We start from the raw sequence: 21,688 nt of genomic DNA on the forward strand, positions 1-21,688 counted from the left end.
TCCTTTACCTATCAATGGCTTGTGGTGACCTTGCTCAACAGGGCCATGGGTTGAATAAAATCTTTTTAAAAATATTTTAGGCCTACAAGTGATATAAAATTGATACTATAATATGTGAATCTTCAGTGTTCTTAATATGACAAAGTGCGTGTTTTTGTCTGTGAAACTATACTAATATTATTATACTAAATAACTTTTATATTGATTCAACGGATTAATTGCATTTTGAAAAAAAAATGTCATGGATTTATTGCATTTTGGGAAAAACAAACAAACTGTTTTTATAATAAATCTTTGAAAATCAAAATCTGGATTTTAATTTTTTATGTTATTATAACCTAAAAATGCTACTGTATGTGAAAGTTTGAAACAGAAAATAGTGGTTTTCATTTTGCCACTTTCTTGGTAAAGAAAATTTTTTTACTCAAATTAATCAAAATGGATTTATTGCGTTTTGGAACCAAACTTTTCATATACATATACTGGCATATGTGTATATAATATGTATAGTTTTGTTGTGATGCAAAGCTGAATTTTCAGCATCAGTACCACAGGATGAATTAGAAATCATTCTACCATGCTGATTAGGTGCATTTATTAGAAACATAGAAACATTTATTATTATTATTATTATTATTATTATACATTTTTAAATCAGTTGTGCTGCTTAATATTCTTTCAGAAACTGTGATACATTACCATTTAAAAGTAAGTAAGTTCTTTTAAAAAACAAAATTAATACTTTTATTCAGCAAAGATGCATTAAATGGATCAAAAGTGACAGTAAAGACATTTATAATGTTACAAAAGATGTCTATTCTAAAAAATGCTATTCTTTTCAACTTCTATTCTTCATCCAGAAAAAATTATAATATAATATAATATAATATAATATAATATAATATAATATAATATAATATAATATAATATAATATAATATAATATAATATAATATAATATAATATAATATAATTAGGGCTGTGCAACGATCACATCCAAAATAAAAGTTTGTGTTTACATAATATCTGTGTGTGTACTGTGTATAATTATTTTGTATATAAATACACACACATGCATGTATATATTTAAGAAATATTTGCAATACTGTATATTTATTTATATATAATTTATATTATATAAAAATAAAAATATTTTATATATAAATACATTTTTCTTTAATATATACATGCATGTGAGTGTATTTATATATACAAAATAATTATACACAGTACACACACAGATATTATGTAACTTTTATTTTGGATGTGATCGTTGCACAGCCCTAATGTCCATAATATAATATAATATAATATAATATAATATCATATAATATCATATAATATCATATAATATCATATAATATCATATAATATCATATAATATAATAATATAATGGTCCTCCAAAACCATTTATAAGGTCTGAATACCTCACTTTGAAGTTGTTTGTAGATTGCAACACTGATCGAATCATTTTCATCTAAAGCTTTGCCACTGTATCAAAATTCACAAGGGATGTTTCCCTTCAATTCTATTTCAAGGACTTTGCAACCTTGTCTGATTCACACAGGTACATTATTACCTTTTATTGGCTTGTGCAAATGAATGCTGAGGTTGAGGGCTCCCGGGAAGGTCTGATAATGGAAAGTGTAAAATATCTTATGCCTTGGGTTGGAAGTCAACATGAAACTTAAAATCAAGAAGTCACTGAACTATTTCTCCAGGTTAACCTTTCTTTTATTCCATCCAGCCTCCCTATGCTGTGTTGGAAATAATAGTGTTTGCTCAGAGAGAAAAAAAGCAATTTATGCCTTTTCACTGAGTGGATTGCTACATAACAAACCAAGAAGGATCTTGACCCTTTTTCCTTCTCCAAGTTCCTGACTAGATGTATAAAAGTTTTTTAAACAAGGATAAAGCAAGATAGAAAAGGTCTAATGGCCCGCACCAGCTGCGCTGTCGTAGCAGGTCTACAGTCCAGCCCGATCCATAAGAGGTCAGACAGGAGTGTGCAGGGCCCCCCAAAAAGAGGAGTATTTTCTTCGTAGGGCCCCTACTGCGGGGTTGTGTCCCTAATGGCAAGAGCACACAGCGTGAGTCTCAGTCCTGGAAACAAACCCCAACCACACAACCTCCCACCACACTGAGCTCTCCTCGGGGACTATGTGTGTGTAAGGAATCTGGAGGCATCAGCAAGGCTCATCATGGCCTAGGGGAAAGGAAGATGCTGAATCCACACTAACAAGTTGATCGTTGTCCACATGTTAGAGGCAAGCGTTAGCGCCTAGATATACACCATGACAGAATGAGGCTCTGCCTGCTGGGGGAGATGGAGGAGAGAGTGTGTAAATGTGTGTGTGAGTGTGATTGTGTTAGCAAGTAAGGGTCGGTGGGGGTCATTACCGACTGCCTTAGGGCACTTGGATGCTTCTCTGCTTATGCTCAGCACAAACAACAGCTGCAAGTCACTATTTCCACTATAATAAGCCAAACAAACTGTTGAGTTTTCTATAAAGAATAATGTTGATATAATGCTAATTGCTATGTGGCATCTACAAAATATTTTTAGGAATGCTGTGATAAAAATTTTTTTGCAGATATTAATATAAATGTACAGATATGATTATCAAAATTGTACATTTATAATGTTTTACGAGCTGTAAAAAAGAATGACAGATTTTATCATTAACATTATTGACTATTATATTGGTCATTAATATATTTTCTGTTTACATGCGAAATTAATTTAATGTTTTAGTAACATTAGTAACAACAACAGTAATAGTAATAATAATAAGCATACAAATAAATACAACACACATAATATACTGCAATACTACCCACAGTAATTATACATGTATATGAAAAAAAATCATATTTTTTTTAATAAATAAAATAAGTAAATAATTAAAAGAATATAAAAATAAATACATAAATTCCATTAGTAAATCACTAGCTGACAGTCCCCATACAATGCTGTTCTCAAACACAAAGAGGTTCTGTTTAATTGGTGTCACTCAACCAGCAGCGCTCCGCCAGTACAATAAGTGGGCTGCACTCTTTCTCCCATAATGCACCGCTGAGGCAGACAGGAATGAGAGGGACGGCCAGGGGTGAGGGGTGGTGTGTGACTGCATAGCCTGCTGACCTGTCCATCCATCAAGCAGCATGCATCACCCTGCTCTCTCTCCCTCGAAATCCTTCTGCTGCCTTGGCAAGTCTGAGGGGCTGTAAGGTCGTCACATAATTTTGGCGGTAGGCCCCTATAATGAGCACTGCCTGCCCACCCGCCCCCAGGATCCCAGCGATTAGCCTTCCACAGACACGTGATCCGTCTCCCACAGCTCTGGCATTTACAACGCTGACCTTGCCTGGAAATAACAAGGATCAAAATAGCCGGCAACCATAAGAAAGAAATTAAAGAAATAAACACGTCATTAGAAATAAAAGAAAGAGGGGGGTGCCGCAGCGGGACTGTAGCCGAGCAGCTTTAAAGGAGACGTGTCAGCGCTGCAGCAGCGTCCCGGTCTTTGTGAGGGACGCCGAGTCTCTCGAGCATCAATCACCCTGCCAGACCGGAGCCCCCCGGTCGGCTCAGGGGAAACGCCACTGACCCGACTGGGGAGCAAAGAGAGGGAGGGATAGAAGGAGCAAAGGAAGAAAAGCCAGTAAAAATTTAATGCACTCCGCAGAGCGGTCATGTCATACTTGGTTATGGAAAATAATCCCAGATGCTTGCAGTGGCTGAAATGGAGCTGTTATGTGCATGCCTCCTAACTCTGTCTGACAGCCGTGATGTACGACTACCATTACCGGAAAATATCACTTCAACTAACCCATGATCCGGCTCCACTCAGGGTCACATTATCCACGAGGAACAAATTACACCACTCCCCCCACCGCTTCCTCGCTCCCCTCGCCCCCCAACCCCAAAGTAAATACAAATTTCCTACATGGCCCGGTACAAATGCGGGCCGATACGTTAGCTATGACAACGCTCCGCGGAGTGACAGAGATGATGAAGTACATGACAAATCACGGGCTGACAGGCCACTCTACAGCAATCAGCCTCTTTCCCGGCCTCACGAGCGCCCACTCAAGCCTGTAAACACCCCTCTGCTCGCTCCCCTCTCTGTCCTCCCTCCTTTTTCCAGATGCAGGGAGGGCAAAACACATAATCTTTTACCGCTGACAACTCGCTCGCGAAGCTTTATTACCCGCCCCGTTTCACCGTGCGGAAGTGTGGCGAGGAGATAAAAAAAAACTGTTTTATGTTCCAGTGCTCCGGCTGAGTGATGGAGAAACTAATGTGCCTCTCCTCCTCCTCCTCCTCCAACCGCCTCAGGGCAAACATCGTCAGAAGACGAAGAGAGAAGCGGCGGATGAAGTGGAAAAAGACAGAGAAATGGAAGCCAGGATACATACTATACATACGGGCTGGGTAGATTACTTAATTATAGTCCATTACTGAATACAAATCTATTACATTACACATTTTAGCTAATATAATCATATTCCTTTTTAATTCCTTTTACATTATTTTTGATCTAACTCATCATTACTGATTTGAATAGGATAATATTTAAAGCTCTAAACACATAAAAAAGATAATAAAGATAAAGATAATAAATATTTTATTTGTGTTTGCTGTGTGGCCTTTCAATGTTTTTTGTGTGTGTGTGTGTGTGTGTGACTATACAGTAGCTGCCAGACTAGTGGCCGGTCTGAAAACTAGAAGACTTTTCGAACATATATAGTTTTTATTTTATTTTATTTTTTATGGGGAAATATTTCTTATTTAAAGATAAGAAAGAAGAATTAGGGAAACATCAATGAATTATGAATTTACTGCCATTTTGTGAATATTAGTAATCATGTAGTCAAAAAAGTAACTGTAGTCTGATTATGAATATTTTAAAATGTAATATAATCTAATTACAAGTATTTAATTTCTGACATCTGATTACATAATCCAGACTACATGTAATCAGTTACTATATGGGCAATTCTGATCATGGTTTTGTGAAAGACACACATTTTCTAAAGCAACACTTTAGTGAAGGTCTCGAATGAGATGCGAGTGAGTGAAATTATAGCACTTCTCTGACGCAGAGACGCTAATAAATCTGCAACTGCTTTCAAATGGTGTCCTCTGCCCTTGGCCACACACAGATGGGGGGAAAATATGCAAGAAGGAATGAAGGGCCCATGAAAAGAGTGAGGGGTGTTAAAAGAGTTCAGCGATAAAGGTCCTCTTATTTTCCCTTTTAAGGCCTCATCAAGTGCATTAAAACGCAAGAGGATGTTCATTTGGAGCCAAAGGTGGGATACTTTAAAGGTACTTAAGATTAATCTGTCCATGCTTGTGCGATTTGTCATCTCCAGCTACCTCTTAAAGGTAATGGGCTGATAATTGATTACTACACATAAAACCATTTTTCAGCACACTTTTTGCTCGCTGTTAATGTTTTTTTGGCATTAAACACAGAGCTTCAGCATAATGCTTATGCTGTGATTATGATATGGTTTAAAAGCATTATTCGTGGTTAAAAACAGCAAGTTTAAAAATAAAAAAAGTCCATAATGTTATGATACATCACATACGATGAGAACCATATGATTTAATAATAAGTATTATTGTCAGTAAAAATCTTACATTCATTAATCTTGCACATCCATGTTATGACTTGCAAGCTTAAACGTTGGGCTTTATGTGATAATCAGTAATGTTTTGCATTGTATGCAAAATATCATTTTCCAGTTCATGAAGTGTGTTCATGAATTTATAGCTGTACTATTTCCAACTTGTTTCAAGTTTTCATTTTGCTAAATTTATTTGTGTTCATTTTATTTTGTGAAATATAACAATCTTTTCATGAATCTATATCTATATTTTATGATTAAAAATGTTAAGAAAAAAAGATAAAATGTGACCCTGGACCACAAAACCAGTCAAATTTTTTGAAATTGAGATTTATACACCATCTGAAAGCTGAATAAATAAACTTCCCATTGATGTATGGTTTGTTAGGATAGGACAATATTTGGCCGAGATACAACTATTTGAAAATCTGGAATCTTAGGGTGCAAAAAATCTAGACATTGAGAAAATAAATGTTGTCCATTTATATTTGCGATTGTGCTGCATTCACTCACAAAAATAAATGTTTTATATATTTACGGTAGGAAATTTACAAAATATCTTAATGGAACATGATGTTTACTTAATATCCTAATGATTTTTGGCATAAAAGAAAAATCGATAATTATGACCCATACAATGTATTGTTGGCTATTTCCACAAATATACCCGTGCTACTTGTGACTGGTTTTGTGATCCAGGGTCACAAATATTATCTCTAGTAAATATAAAAAATAAATAGTAAATAAGCTAAAAACAAAAAATGGATTATTCCTTTATGACTGTTCCTGACTGAGACAGCAGAAAAAAGGCCTTATTGTTGAGATCTGAAATGTAAAAATCTAGTTTTACTTGAGCTTTTTCTGTCTTTAAAAAGTAAAGATTAGTAAAGAGAGACAGGAAAATAAGAGTAAACAATGATGTGAAGCATGTCAGGCTCAAACCGGCGATCTTCATTGGCTTATATGTCAAGAGCACATGTGCAAGCCACTGCACCACGGCTCAGACATAAAGAGGGATTCTGAGGGAAGAGAGGCACAAAGCCTGAGCACATGTGCTGATTTGTTGCTGGCTAAAGTCGGCACAGATTCACTTGAGCCTCAACGGTCTTTAAACGCTCTCAGATGGCACAGACCTGTTAGTGTTAACTGCGCCATGAAAAGGGGACGTTATTGGATCCGGGCGGTGGAATCTTTCCCTCTTTCTCTCTCTGCCAGCCACAGAAGACATAATAATCCCCCTTGAGCGCCAGGTAATGAGAAGACAGGGTCCTACCTGCTCTCTCTAATAACACACACTTCTTCTGCACACAAATCAGGGCAGGGGCCTGGGGTTTGGTGGGTGAGCAGGTTGTGGGGAGAGGTGAGAACAAGATCCCTGGCACACCGAGGGAAAGAGAAAGAGAACGAAAGTAACGGGGCAACCAGGGACCCAAGCGGAGCCAAAAGCCTGGAAGGTGGAGGCCAGCCACAGTTGCCAGAGCCAGCCAAATGCATTCAGAGCATTCTGGACCCCGTTCGGTCTGCATGCTGCCAATTCATCCAGCAGCAGGAGAGGGAGAGCGAGAGGGAGAGCGAGCCAGAGAGGGCAGACAGCAGGACTAGGGCCGGGTTCCAGTTGGAATAGGCCAGGCCCGCGTGATGAACAGTGTACAGACTGTACCATTTAATAAATCTCTCGCTCCGCTCCAGCTAACACAAACGAGATGTCAAAAGGCCATTAAACACTCTCACACTTTACGCAACACGTCCACACACACACATACTGCTTCCCATTAACATAAAAAATACATAAAAAAAATTATTATTTTATAATTAAATTTAATAAAACACCATTCCATCAATTACACTAATTAATCAAACCTGCATTTAATGCATCATTATTACTAAGTAAACTACCTAAGTGAAAGAAATAAATCATTGCTGGAGTTATTTTTACAGTAGGCTTTTAACTAGAAGCTAGTTCGAATATTTTATAAATAACAATATTAATAATAATATAAATATTAAAACAATATAAATGACATTGCTATTAAATATTTTATGAAATTAATTATTTTACATTATTCAATAAATAATATAATATATTTTAAAACATTAATAATATAAAAAAAACTTTAAAGTTAAGCCTACATTTAAAGCTAGTAAAAAAGAATTATAACATTTATAAACAATAATCAATAGTATAATTTTTTTATATTTTATTAAGGCGAGACACTACAGGTGAATAGGGTAACATTTTAAAATAATAGATATCACCATGAAACTTCCTCAGTTCATTACTTACACAAGTTCATACAAAAAATGTTTTACAAGTTTTTGAAATTTTTATGTTTAATTATGCAAATTAGGTATTATCTCATTAAATATGTGCAATTTTACATATTTTTTCAGTAGATATATCTGAAAATATGATAAATCCAGACGCAAAATTATTTTTTCATTTTGATTACACACAAGATGAAAAAAGATGTTCAGAGGGATTTCAGGATATATGCTTTCATTACCTAGGAAATCAAAATATACTGTCCATAGCCTTAAAATATCGATTTTTCGAAAATTTTTTTTATTAAAATGTCACATAAATCAGGCCAGGAATGATTTATTAACAAATCCCTCTGAACAGATCTTCAGAATACTGCTAAGTGTATAACTGGAAAGTTTGGTGTACATAGGTGCTACATAGGCTGAGATGTTTCTACTGGAGAATGACAAAAAAACGCAAAAAAAATATTTTGAGAAAACGGCAGTTAAAGATTTAAATAGCTCTAAATGAGATTTCGTCGTTAGCTTTAAATCCCCCTTTGGACATTCACGATTGGTTACTGATAGAAAGGAAATGCCCATATTTGGTTTACATAGCGTTGTGCATGAGAATCAGAGCTTTACAACGATCCCGGACATGACAGACTTCAGTGAACAGACGGAGCTCGGCATGTCGCGATGGAATACTAACTTCCTGGTAAATTCGGGAGAAACTTACTGCCGCAAGTAAACAAAATGTAATAAAATAAACATTGAAATGTATATTTTCAGCGTTTTCTTTATAGCAGCTTGATATAATACATATTGAAGGAGTAAACTCGGCCAAAATCTCAAAACTGACCACTGCATGAAAAATCGATGTTTTTGCCTGCCGTGTCTCGCCTTAAATACTGTTTTATATATTTATACTGTATTATACATTTATAAAACTATTCTTTAATTTGATCATCAATTTATACAAATTATACATAATATAAAAAATTATATTTTATAAGACTAAGATTTTGTCAGCATCACACGCATGTGTCGTGGTGCTCACGTGAACAGCGTCGGCCAATGATGATCCGGCGTTCTGAGGTAGAGTAGAAGTTTACTACGTGAACAGCGTAGCAGACTGACATGGAGGAGAAGAGATTGTTGAATAAAGTTATTATTTTTGTTTGTTTTTTGTGCAAAAAAAGTATTCTTGTTGCTTCATAACATTAAGATTGAACCACTGTAGTCACACGGACTATTTTAATGATGTCTTGACTACCTTTCTGGGCTTCGAAAGTTGCATTGACGTTGCTGCCTATGGCTGATTCAGAAAGCTCTCGGATTTCATCAAAATATCTTAATTGTGTTCCGAAAACATGAGGGTGAGTAATTAATGACAGAATTTTCATTTTTGGGTGAACTAACCCTTTAAGGAGAGTGGGCATGCATGTAATTTAAGGGAAAAAGGGAGAATGTTCGTATCATTCTTGCAGTCAGAAAGTGATTTCTCCAGAGTGTCTTTTTTCATTTCCTGATTTGAGCCGGAGGAGAATAAAAAGAGACAGTTTGTCTGTGGATGAATAGAACTGACCCATTAATGTGAAAAGTCGTCCTCCCCTACAGCCGCTGAACATATACTGTAGAGTAACTGCTATTGGGGAAGAGCTACTGAATTCATTCCCAGAGTAAAGCATGTGAAAATATCACTGATGTGTCGCTTATTGCTAATGCAGCTCAACATGCTGACGGTTTTGTAAACACATTTTAAGAGCTATTGACAGAAAGAGATCCCTCTGAAGTGTTTGCGAATGTGTGTGCGTTTGAAAGAGAGCGCTCTTGTTTCTTTGTTTACCTAATAAACCCTCCCATTGTTTTGACACATAATTAATCAAAGGCAGAGAGAATGACATGACATTGTGAAAATCATTAGAGGAATAATGAGAAGCACGAACGCAGCGAGCAAAACAGCGATTAATGTCGTACACCACACATCTCTGCCATGCCACAACAAAAGGGCTTTGACTGACATGGCTAATTCCACTCGTCGTCGTCAAACCATTACTGGTTAAAACAACAACTGAGGAGAATTCTAAAAGAGTGAACAAAACAACATTTTCGTGTAATCATGCTGATGTTCAACAGACAGTAAATAAGTGGTGCAATGTGTCTTGTAAAGCTTTTTGTATCTAGTTTGCATCAAAGTTAGCCTAGAGCCTAGTGTTCAATTACATTCATGCATTTAAATAATGGCCTGATTTAGTTATAAATAACATACTGTATGTCTTGTGGGTTATATCTACAAATAATAAATCTGTAGGAATTGTTACATGTTAATATGTGTAAAATGTAACTTGTGAAGCTCGTAATGGTTCTTTTCAAATTTCGCACACCATTTAGTCATTCATAATTAATGCAGAGTTAATTAAGGCCTTCTCACAGTCATTAACAAGATGGTAATTCTAATTAAATAGAAACACACTTTTAAGTAGAGTCTAATATTGGATTCTCATTGATTCAAGTTTGATTAAAAACGAATAAAGATGATTTTAGAAGTGCTATATGATGTAACATGGTATTAATAATACCACTACTGGCACTAAAACGATCGCTAACTAGCTTTACATTTCCTAAAGGAAATCACAATTCAGTATATTAATTACAATGTTGAATTTTTTTTGGGCCACATTTAAATCCGAATATTACATAAAAAAAAAAATACAAAAAAGAAACTAAACTAAAAGACATTCACAGTGAGTGACCAAAGCGACCAGACATCATTCATTTTCAAGAAAGATTTTGCGAAGAGAAAAGTAACAGCGACCAGAGGCAATGCAACAAACGATTTATGCAAATTAGAAGCGAATCGATACGACGTAACAACTACCAATAAGAGAACAGACAGTGATCTGCTGCCTAAAACACAGGAACGATTACTAGAAACCATCTTCAATGATGTATTCGCTATTATAACGGGACTTTGTAGTTGTCTTTGCATAATATGTAGGGATAAGAAACAGTACTATAACAAAAACATTTCAACATTAATGTTTAATTCCTAAAAAATCCATAAATATAAAATACAGAGATTTCAATACACTGCTGTTGTTGTGAGCTCTGTATTAATAGAAATAATTAGGCATGGTCTTACCTTGTCTTCTTGGTCACTCTCGCTTTCACACTGTAAGACAAAGACAAAGGCAACATTAGAACAGTGCAGAATCTAATAGATGTGAAAAAGCTGAAACACTTTTTTTTTTTTTTTTTGCTTTTAAATATAAAGCCATTATGAAGTGGAAATCTGATTCCGGCAGTCTCGCACTGCACAGCTCATCAGCAGAGTAATAAAAGTCTAAGCAGGAAAAGGCTGTTCTTATCTCACTCAGTAGCCAGGCCTCATTACATCTGCCTATTACCACCAGCAGGGCTTTTTCTCCCAGACACCAACTAGAGTACGAGTCCAACTATCTTCACGTCTCATAGGCCACAGACACACTGCAGCTAAATACAGCTGCCGAGTACTTAAGCTTGTTCTGTACACAGCCTTTTACAATCAAAACAACCAAATTCACTTTCCTGAAATTCAACAAATTGATTACTTGGTCAAAAATATCTCATATTAAAAGGGTTTAATTGTTGGCATTGATGTTTAGGGTTGGGTACTGCATACTTCCTAATTCAATTAGATACTGAATCCTTTGGGTGTATTTCTAACTTTTTCATGAATCAGACTGGTTGCTGAGTTTGGAACAGTGTACTATTACTATTACTGCCATATAAAGATATGGTTAAATACGGTAGTAAGAGTAGTTTGTGGTTCCGATTATATTCAGATTATTCTGATTCACTAAAAAGTACCAGTTAATAAGAGTTGTTCATGTTCAGAATTGGGCTACACTGGTCACACTGTATTTTTCAGAATCATTAAAAAGAACTGGCTCATAAGAGTCATTCGTTTTTGTTTTTTACTAAAAAGAACCAATTCACAAGAGTCATTCATTTTCAGAATCAGAATTCACTGGTTGCGCTGTATGTTTTTGATTCACTAAAACAACCAAGTCAATAAGAGTATTTTATTTTCCGAATAGGGCTACATTGGTCTTGTTGTATGTTTTTGATTCATTAAAAAGTCAAGTCAAGTCAAGTCAAGTTTATTTGTATAGCGCTTTTCACAATACAGATTGTATCAAAGCAGCTTCACAGTATTAAATTTAAATAATACAACAAAGTTGGTTTCAAGAGGAATTTATTGATTGATAAAATTAAATTAAATATCCCCAAAATATCCCCAACTGAGCAAGCCAAAGGCAAATGTGGCAAGGAACCGAAAAACTCCATCAAGTGACCTAATGGTGTCCTAAAACTCCATCAGGTGACCTAATGGAGAAAAAAAAAACCTTGGGAGAACCCAGGCTCAGTCGGGGGCCAGTTCTCCTCTGGCATTTATGAGCTAGAGGCCGGATTGTAGTTTGAACTGTGGGATTATATGAATGCCTGGCTGAAGAACTTGTTCATAAGAGTTGTTTGTTTTCAGAATTGGGCTACACTGGTTACACTATGTTTTTGATTAACTAAAAAGAACCACGGTTGTCACTCCAAAAACTTTGCAGTGCATACATAGCCATAAAAAAAAGACTATAGTGATCCAACTTCAAACAGAAAGTTAAAAACAATTCCAGTGTGCTCTTAAGAATTTAACATTTTAGACATTACCATGAATGAAAAGAAAAGAAACTAAAATAAAACAACAAAAACAAAACAACAGAGGGTAATGGGGTCTTCATTCAAAATAAAGCAATGAAAAAATGAGCTAATAAACATAGAATGATATTAAAATGCTGAATTTAAGCCTTTCTGTCCAATTTCAATTTCAAGGTCCGCTTAATCCTTTATCTGCTAATTAGCTAGCAGCACACAGATGACTTGGCTGGGAGAGATGCGTACAGGGTTTGGGTTTGGACTCCCTAATGAAGGCCTGCTAGGGGCGGGGCTTAAGGTCTTCAGGGCCAATTACACCCAGTGGAGCATAAACCTTGTGGCAGCCCTGAATGATTGACAGTTCTGGGAGCCGTATTCCTGCAAGGACTGAAAGCTAGGGATAGAAAGTGAGAGGAAGGGACAGAGTGAGAGAGTGAGAGAGGGGAGAATATTTTCTGGCACGAGTTTCTCCCGTCTGACCTGATACAGGGCCTGCTGAGCAGCATCCAATTTACAGCCCCAGTCCAATGGGATTCGAGACATACGGGGCTCATGTATTATACATAACCAATACACACACACACACACACAGATGTTAATAACCTACTGCTCCTGTGTGTGCCAGTACAGTAATACTGTTAGCATTACAGTAAAAATGCTATGAAACACAATCAGTATTATATTATTGAGGCTTTTGAAATATAACCCACACTCTTCCCGTCCTTCCATGTACTTGGCCACAATGGTCAATTTAAAATGTACGACTACATGAAGCCTTCCTAAAGGCCAGAGGCTTCCCTTCATCTGGCACAGGCAAAGTTCCTGAAGAGTTATAATAATGAGCAAAATGCATTTTTTCCAGTGTGTTGTGATCCATAAAAAACACTGCCGGCATCTCCATTGGCGTGTCAGTGCTCCCCGTGCCCAGCCTAGCGCTTTGATTGCGGAGATATGAGAGGAACGAAATGACTCGCCCTTGCTTGTGAAGCAAATGGAACGCGCTAATAGAACTCATCGCATTACCCAATGCAAAAGTGCCATAGCTCATTACGTCAGGATAAAAGGATATCATTGTAGACGGTGAGCAGAATTGACTTTCTGCGCCGCGACTTGATGATTTAATCAACTGCTCTCCTTCGCTTCTCATCCGCGTGCCTGTCGCTAACACAGGTGCCGTTAAACGACACTCTCGCAAGCCAGCGAGTGGAGAAAGGGAAGAAATTGCTGTCATTATTCTTTCTCTCTCTCTTGCTCCTTCTTTCCAAGAATAGAGGTATGTAAATTTCCATACTGGTGCTGAGAGAAAAGATTGAGAAAAGGGGGGTGGGCCCAGATGGAAATACCTTTATAAAGGGAGAGTAAAAGTAACGGAGAAAGTAAGATTAGATCTGACAGGTAAGGGCAGCAGCTTGTTTGTCCTTAACAGCGAGAAGCTGCACTTTTCATGAATAAACAACAACAACAAAAAAAAAACAACAACAAAAAAAAGGTAAGATCTGTCGCATGTTGTGATTCAAAGTATATTAGAGCGTCTGAGTCGTGGCATAGTGCTTAGTACATATTGGGCTTTGGTGCTCATGTGGGAGATACAGGTTCAAGTCCAGTGTCATTTTTCTATTCTTTGCTCTTCTCTCCATTATTTCCTGTCCTGTTTCATCAAATAAAGTAGAAAAATATATTGTTGACTGACAATTATACTATACAATTCATATTTTATTATAGTTATATATTTTATTATAATATAATGTAATAGCATTATTCATTTTATATTATAATTGCTTCAGTCAAGAAAACATCCATTTGAACAGATTGAAGTTAAGAAAACAACAGTAAAGGATGCTGACAAGAGTAAATATGAAGAGATTGGCAAAATGATGGTCAGTCCAACATATTTAATTCCTTTAAAATACTTGGTATTACAGTCATATTGGATGGATTAACTTGGGAATCCATCTCAGCATTTTCAAGCTTTTTTTCTGGTGTGGTGTTAATTTCAAAGCCAAACACTTCGCCAATTGATCTTGGCTGCAGATCAATATAGCATGTTAAGCTTATTAAAACAGCCAATGGCCTCAGTGGAACAGTAGAGCCATCTGCTTTAGTTAGACACACACTCCTCAGATACAGCGAATGAGGAAGAGCTGATTAGGCCTCCGAATGAGACCAATAGTGTAACAGATCCTGTCTACCCCTGCTGTGTTCACGCAGTCTGTACTGCAGCAGTGCAGCATGGGAGCTACACACATCTTGAAAATCCTCATGAAATCAAAAATGACATATTTGACATATTTCAGAATAACAGTGAAGCAGGAAAAGTATGAAATCATGGTTCATTATGCACTTGTACTTGTGCTAACACTCACTCTTTATTTCCTTTCCCACATATCAATTGAAAGGAATAGGCATTTTAAAAGTGCCTTCAATGTTTTGTGGTTTGTCCCTTGGCTTTATAACAAGAAACAAGCTCTTTGATATGTCACCAACTTCTTGTTACAACATGAAATGTCAACCCAGCACTCTTTAAACAATGTCATGGTTTCTTAAAAGTCTGGACTGGAATCAAAGTCCCTAATTTGGCTGGTTTTCCACTAACATCGAAATTAAGCTTTTTTTAACACGAGCACAACCACACACACAACGACAAATTTCCACAATGGCAAAAACAGAGAATTTACATGAAAATATCTTCAAGCTAAATACATTTCATTTCATTCCTATTTGAAGTCAAATCTCAAAGGCCTCATAAGTGCGGTACAATAAAGGAGCGAAAGCAACCGTATTCTGAGCTCGTTTAACCACGTCTTTGCCATTGTCCAAAGCTCCGAGCTTAACCAGACTTCTCGAAACGAAAACCTCAGTGCCCACATCAAACTGCATGACACACTCTGGTGAAGGGCCAACACAATGAAAAATATGTGGTTTAAATTCAGCACAGCTATGAGCCAAACACAGCAAACACTCTGAAAATATGCTTCAAAAATATGTTTAAAAACAGCACATAAAGAGATCTATTCTTATTTAGCAGTCATTGATGTAAAACCGCAATCAAATGTCAAGTTAGGACGCAAAGTGTTCAACGTTCCATTTCATGGTCTATTTGCCATTGTGTTGTAATTGGCACTGTCAACGAACGCTGAAATTAATTGAGACTGATCTGTGCTTGATTACAGAGGCAGTGGGGGTCCGGAAGGTTGACGATAGGTTTGAACGCTCTTTCTCCCTCCATCCCTCCTCCTTCTCTTTCCTTTGCTATTTTCACCCTCTGCCTGTCGCTCTCTCGCTCTGCCTGCGGGCTGTGGTGGGTGGCGGTGGGGGACAGCTTGAAGAATGGCAACCATTGCCAGGGTCAGCTCTGACAGTGCCAATTTGATGCGCTGCCACAGAGAGCTATGTGCCCCACCTCCTTCCTCCCCCCTCATTCTCTCTCTCCCTGTCCTCCTACCTCCCACAGAAAAAGCTGCGCGTCCTGATGGTTTTCTGATGCAAACCATGGCGCGGCAAAATGGTTTTTCCCCTCCTGCTGCCTGCTTCTCCATCTGCCACTGGGGCCGCGCCGCCGCCGGCCGCCTGCCTGTCACAGCGTGCAGCGAAATTAGCCAGGGAGGAGGCGCTCGCTAGTGCTAATTACGTTTTAATCATTGGAAATGTGTTGGCAAATCAAGGCCTGGAGCTCCCACTCTCTGCTCTGCAGTAGGAGTGTGTATGTGTGTGTGTTGAGCTGGGTAGAAGAGGAAGGATGAAGAGAGAGAGGAAGCAAAAACAGGCACAGCCAGCACTGAGCTAAGAGTCAGACGCTCTGAGGAGAAAATGGCGGCGTGCCTTGTACTGTCTGCTGAGAGTGAGGCTTTGAGCATTGGGCCACAGAGAGACAAGAAATTTCAAGACTGAAACCAACGCTTCAACCGTACAGAATGAGTTATGCCACACTGAGCCGGCTACTGACGACCCATAAGTACCAAGGTGACATTTTAACAGACTGATGAGTCAAGCGTGGCTCTCAAGATATTGGGCAGATTCTTCAAAAACTGAATACTAAACCTATTCAAATATTTTAACTTATTCATGATTCAATTTATTAAAATTTTGAGGTTAAACCAATAAGAAGGAAATGATTTTCTTCTCCAGTGATACTCATGACAAACTTTCATTTAATATGAGTTCACAAACTCATTTGAACGTGAAATTATAAGCTTACGGCAAATAGGCAGGAATGTTGGGCCACAGAAGTTTGACAGAACACTATTTTTTACATGTGACATGAACCATTTAACTTATCGTTACTTTAAGAACTGTATACATTATTTTATTTCATTTATTTATATATAACTTTTTTGCAAAGTGGTATCATCCAAAAAGAATGGACATAAAAAAAATGAAATTATAAAATATATAACAATAGAAAACAGTTCTATTATAATTCTATATTCTATTATAATTTAAATAGTAAAAAATATTTCCCAACATAACTGTTTTTACTGTATTTTTTATCAAATAAATGAGGCATTGTAAGAGACTTCTTTCAAGAACATTACATTTTTTTTGCAATTATTCCAAACTTTTGACTGATAGTGTATATACAGAATGTGTGTGTGTGTGTGTGTGTGCAACTGTTTAGTGAATTTAGCCATAAGAAATGTAAAAAAAATAGCATTCAATATATTTTCTCTTGTTTGGGTCTAAGGTAAAATCAAAATGGCCTTTTTAGGCCACAATTTATGAAAGTTTTGGAAACCCTGATCAAACTGACTGCAAGCAGACATCATAGATAAATCAAAGCAAATAAATAAATAAAAAAAGACAGACGACAACCATTATAACATTAATGTAGCTAACACACCATTGGAGATGCCAATGCTGCATTACACTATTTATGTATTCAGTGTTAATGTCATTTTAAGTTCAAATGTCCAACTTAAGCTAAACCTAACAGTGCATAAATGACAGACGTGGGTGGGTGACATAAATAACATGACTGCGAATCATCTACCCAATGACCCTGTCTCTGTGTTCTCCACAAGCCTTTAACATTAAACTCAAGTGAAATCTAACTTCACTTAGAAGAAAAAACACAGCAGTGCTGCTGTCAGCTGCATCAGCGAGAAGGAGGAAATGTATTTCGACACCTTTGACTGGCTTAGGCCATTAAGAGCACCAGGATCCAAACCTGATGACATTCAGGGACTAATTCACACAGCATCTGTGTGACGTCCAGCTGTCATCCTAAAGTACGGCAGGATGAAGGAGCGGAGGAACAAATGAGGAGGGAAGCGTGACAGCCAGGAGGGCGTCTAGATACAGGGAAAACATCTCCTTCACCAGTGGAGTGTGGCCTGTCCTAGGGCAGCTCTCTCTCACGCCTGTCAGAAAGCAGTCATCTGCTGCCTGGCCTAATAACCTCCAGCCTGATCGTAGCGTCCAACCCTCTCCCTCATGCACCTTTCCAACATCTGCAGGCAATTTCCTCCCCGATATGACACTTTCGCCAGACCATGAGCACTGAATATGAACTAAAGGACTTTAGAAAGCACAAATACTGAAGCTTTGTTCCAAAACCTAGAAAGCTGCCAAAATAAAGCACACTTTAATCATAAGTGCGCTCCTAGCACAAAGCAGCATTGCATATGTCCTTCATGGAGAAGGCAATCCCATAATGCACTGCACTGGGGGAAAAACAACGCACACATTTTTTTAATGATAAATGTTCTATTTCAAATTAATACTAAAATGTAATGATTAAATAGTTGATAAAAATATTTGATATTGCTATATATTATTATAATGATTAATTGTATTGTTTTGTTATAATATTTGTTCCTTTTCGAATTAAATTTAAATTTGTTTACATGATATTATTTAGACAATATTATTTTTATATTCTGTTTATTAAAGTACTGTGCCAGTAGCTTAGCAACGTGCAAACATCAAAATCTATTAAAATCAACTGCTATCTTTGTGATGCAGAATTGCTGCCTATGTAGGACCAATTTGGTCACTTGTGAGGTTCCATGACAGTTTGGATGTTGTCTTAGAAAACTGCAGTATTGCTATTGCGGTAGTTTTAAAATAGCACCTGTGTGGGAAATACTGGTGTATAAGAAAATTGTAGATAAGAAGCTGAATCTCAAGTATTGAGAGCCATTCTTAGACTTATATCAGCCACACACACTCTCTGTGTGATGCCGTGCCAGGAAACAGAAAAGGGTTAGCGGGTACAAGATGTGTCTGTGTTATGCCTGTATGCATGTATGTAAATGTGTCTACGTATCTGGAGGGAACGTCTACCTTTAAAATAACTTGTCAGCTAAGCTGCTCGGGCTGACAGATGTGAGATGGCGCCCCGAGGTGGAGCTTGGCACAGACAGATGGTGCCACAGGGCAACGCGCTTAGCTGATCAACCAAGGGTGGCACTGTCACCCAGCCTGCCAGCCACAAGTGAGAGTGGGAGGGTAGGGTAAACGCTGTGTGTGTGTTTGTTTGGAAAAGAAAAAAAAAAGAGTGGGAAGATGAAATCATATGTACAAATCAGTAAAGCATAATTTATTCCTGTGATGGAAAAGCAGATTTTTCAGCATCATTACTCCAGTCTTCAGTGTCACATGATCCTTCAGAAATCAATCTAATATGGTGATTTGCTGCTCAAGAAACGTTTCTCCTAATCAATGTGGAAAACAGCTGTGCTGCTCAATATTTTTGTGGAAACCATGATACATTTGTTTTTCAGGATTACAATAGAAAGTTCAAAAGAACGACATTTGTTTGAAATCTAAATCTTTATTTATTTGTAACATTATAAAATTCCCTACTGTAATTTTTTATTAATTTAATGCATCCTTTTGGAATAAACGTTTTAAATGTTTTGCAAAATAATAATAATAAAAAAATCTTTGTATAGTAGACACACACACACACACACACACACACACACACACACACACACACACACACACACACACACACACACACACACACACACACACACACACACGACTGAATGTCTGCATTACTACTGTAGACTTTAGAGCAACAACATATTTAATTTGACAAAAGAAAGCAGGACTGTCAAGGACAAAAAGTCTTTTCAAAGGGTTTTAACCAAGAAACACGATGACAAGTTTTTAAATACATTTTTCATGAATCTGTTTTAATTCATGTTTAATTCATCCAATATTTTATGGAATTTATTATCCACAGAAAAGTTCTTTGGAAGATATAACTAATGTTTAGTTAGCTAACAATCAACACCTAGGTAGACAACAGCACAATAATTAATAAACTGTGCTTCTGTCCCTCACTGCTGTTTATGTCAAATTAAATATGGCATCTTTTCTGACTAAGGTCTATTTCAAGATGCCAGACACTTTTCTCTTCCCTAATAAACAAACAAACAAACAAGCAGAGTCAGTGTGAATTTCACTCCCACAGACATTCAGTGCTGAAGAAGGTTAGGCAGCAAACAGTTGCTAGCTTAATCAAAGATTAATAGAGAGATTTTCAGACAATTAAATACATCAGATTGCATTGTTTGTACCATTATGGCTCCTCCCTGGGGAACAGTCCACTTTGTTTGCATTTTAATTACTGCATGCACAGCTGACATTTGCTCTGATGCCAGCTGCCATCTTTGTTATGCTTCTCCTCGTACCCTCTGGAAAAGAGCAGTGAGGCGGAAAAAGTGTGGATGAATGTACGCAATTGTGATATAACTGAATATCCCGACAGCACAAAGACATATATAGGGCAACTGGACAATGCATAAGCACACAGGTCAAACACTAACTATTTATTTTATCATTGAGAAAGTTTCATTGACAGACCAGTTTCATTCGTGCCCATATAGACATCACACATGAATGAGCAATATTCTAGCTTTCCTTCAATTACTCTTCATCATGCTCTCTAATTTTCTATCAAACTGCAGTATCTCTTTTTTTCTCTATTTCCCTGTGCCTCCCCCACTTTCTCTCTTTCTCCAGCAGGAACGGATGTGTAGCTCTAATCACTTTGCTCCCCACACCTGACGGCACACTATTAACTCTAGGTCTCTCTGGTGACCCTGCGGGTCGTTGCCCATCACATCAAGTTTTTATTAGGGAATTTTCCTCATCATTAGCTCTGGCCCAGACGCCCACCATTAATATTCATTCTACTGCACACTTCCATCATCCTCTGTCTCGGTTTTACTACAATCCATCTGAAATGCTGCAGCACATTCACCACCTATCATTAACAGAGCTCCATTCCACCATTGATAGTTGTTTGGGAAGACACACATCTTGACCTGTAAAATTATTTCTGTCTGTCTGTCTATCTATCTATATGTCTGTCTGTCTGTCTGTACATTTGAATAATACGTGTATGCACATTTGTATATTTACTTACAAATTTGAGTGTCAATTGATCTACATATTTTATGAATCACTTTGGCCGAATCATTTCAAAGTCCCCCTGTAGTCAATAATTGTATACCTTAAAACTAATCTTTGATCACCAAAAAGCTTGAATGTAACTCTACATCCTTTCTTTATTTAGTATATGCGGAACCATGAGTTTGCAAATTAGCCCCGCCTCCACTCACTCATACAGGCTCATCCACAAGTCGATGTATCAGAATGGTAATGCATTCTATGTATCGCTCTCTACAACGTCTGACACATAAGTCAAGTCAAGTCAAGTCAAGTTTATTTGTATAGCGCTTTTCACAATACAGATTGTATCAAAGCAGCTTCACAGTATTACATTTAAATAATACAACAAAGTTTGTTTCAAGAGGAATTTATTGATTGATAAAATTAAATTAAATATCCCCAAATGATCCCCAACTGAGCAAGCCAAAGGCAACAGTAATTAATATGATTAGCCTTTTGCTTGACTACGTTATCAAACAGCTAATAATGTTTTGCTAATGTTACACATACCATGTTCCCATTCGCCATTCTGCCTTCTAAAAATCAGTATCCTTAGAAACGCTTTGAACAACTTAGAACTTCATTGGAGAAAGGCATATAGTTCATCATAACATCGTAATATACATCATATACAAAATTCACCCGCTACATTGCTAAATGTATCCGATTTTTCAAATCAACAGAAAAATATACAGGGATAACCTGGCTT

General features: G+C 37.1%; 1 protein-coding gene across 6 annotated transcripts in view; it reads right to left on the reverse strand.

Annotated features, from left to right (window-relative positions):
• The window catches only part of auts2a (activator of transcription and developmental regulator AUTS2 a), a 346,002-nt gene that overhangs the window by 124,424 nt on the left and 199,890 nt on the right, over positions 1-21,688 (reverse strand). For all 6 annotated transcript variants that reach the window (XM_082157791.1, XM_082157789.1, XM_082157790.1 and 3 more), the window contains one exon: positions 11,027-11,056. In XM_082157791.1, coding sequence (XP_082013917.1) covers positions 11,027-11,056 — 30 coding nt within the window. The remainder of the gene's footprint in view (positions 1-11,026; positions 11,057-21,688) is intronic.

Source organism: Leuciscus leuciscus, assembly GCF_965113295.1.
Source record: "Leuciscus leuciscus genome assembly, chromosome: 24".
In the NCBI taxonomy this organism is placed as follows: Eukaryota; Metazoa; Chordata; class Actinopteri; order Cypriniformes; family Leuciscidae; genus Leuciscus; species Leuciscus leuciscus.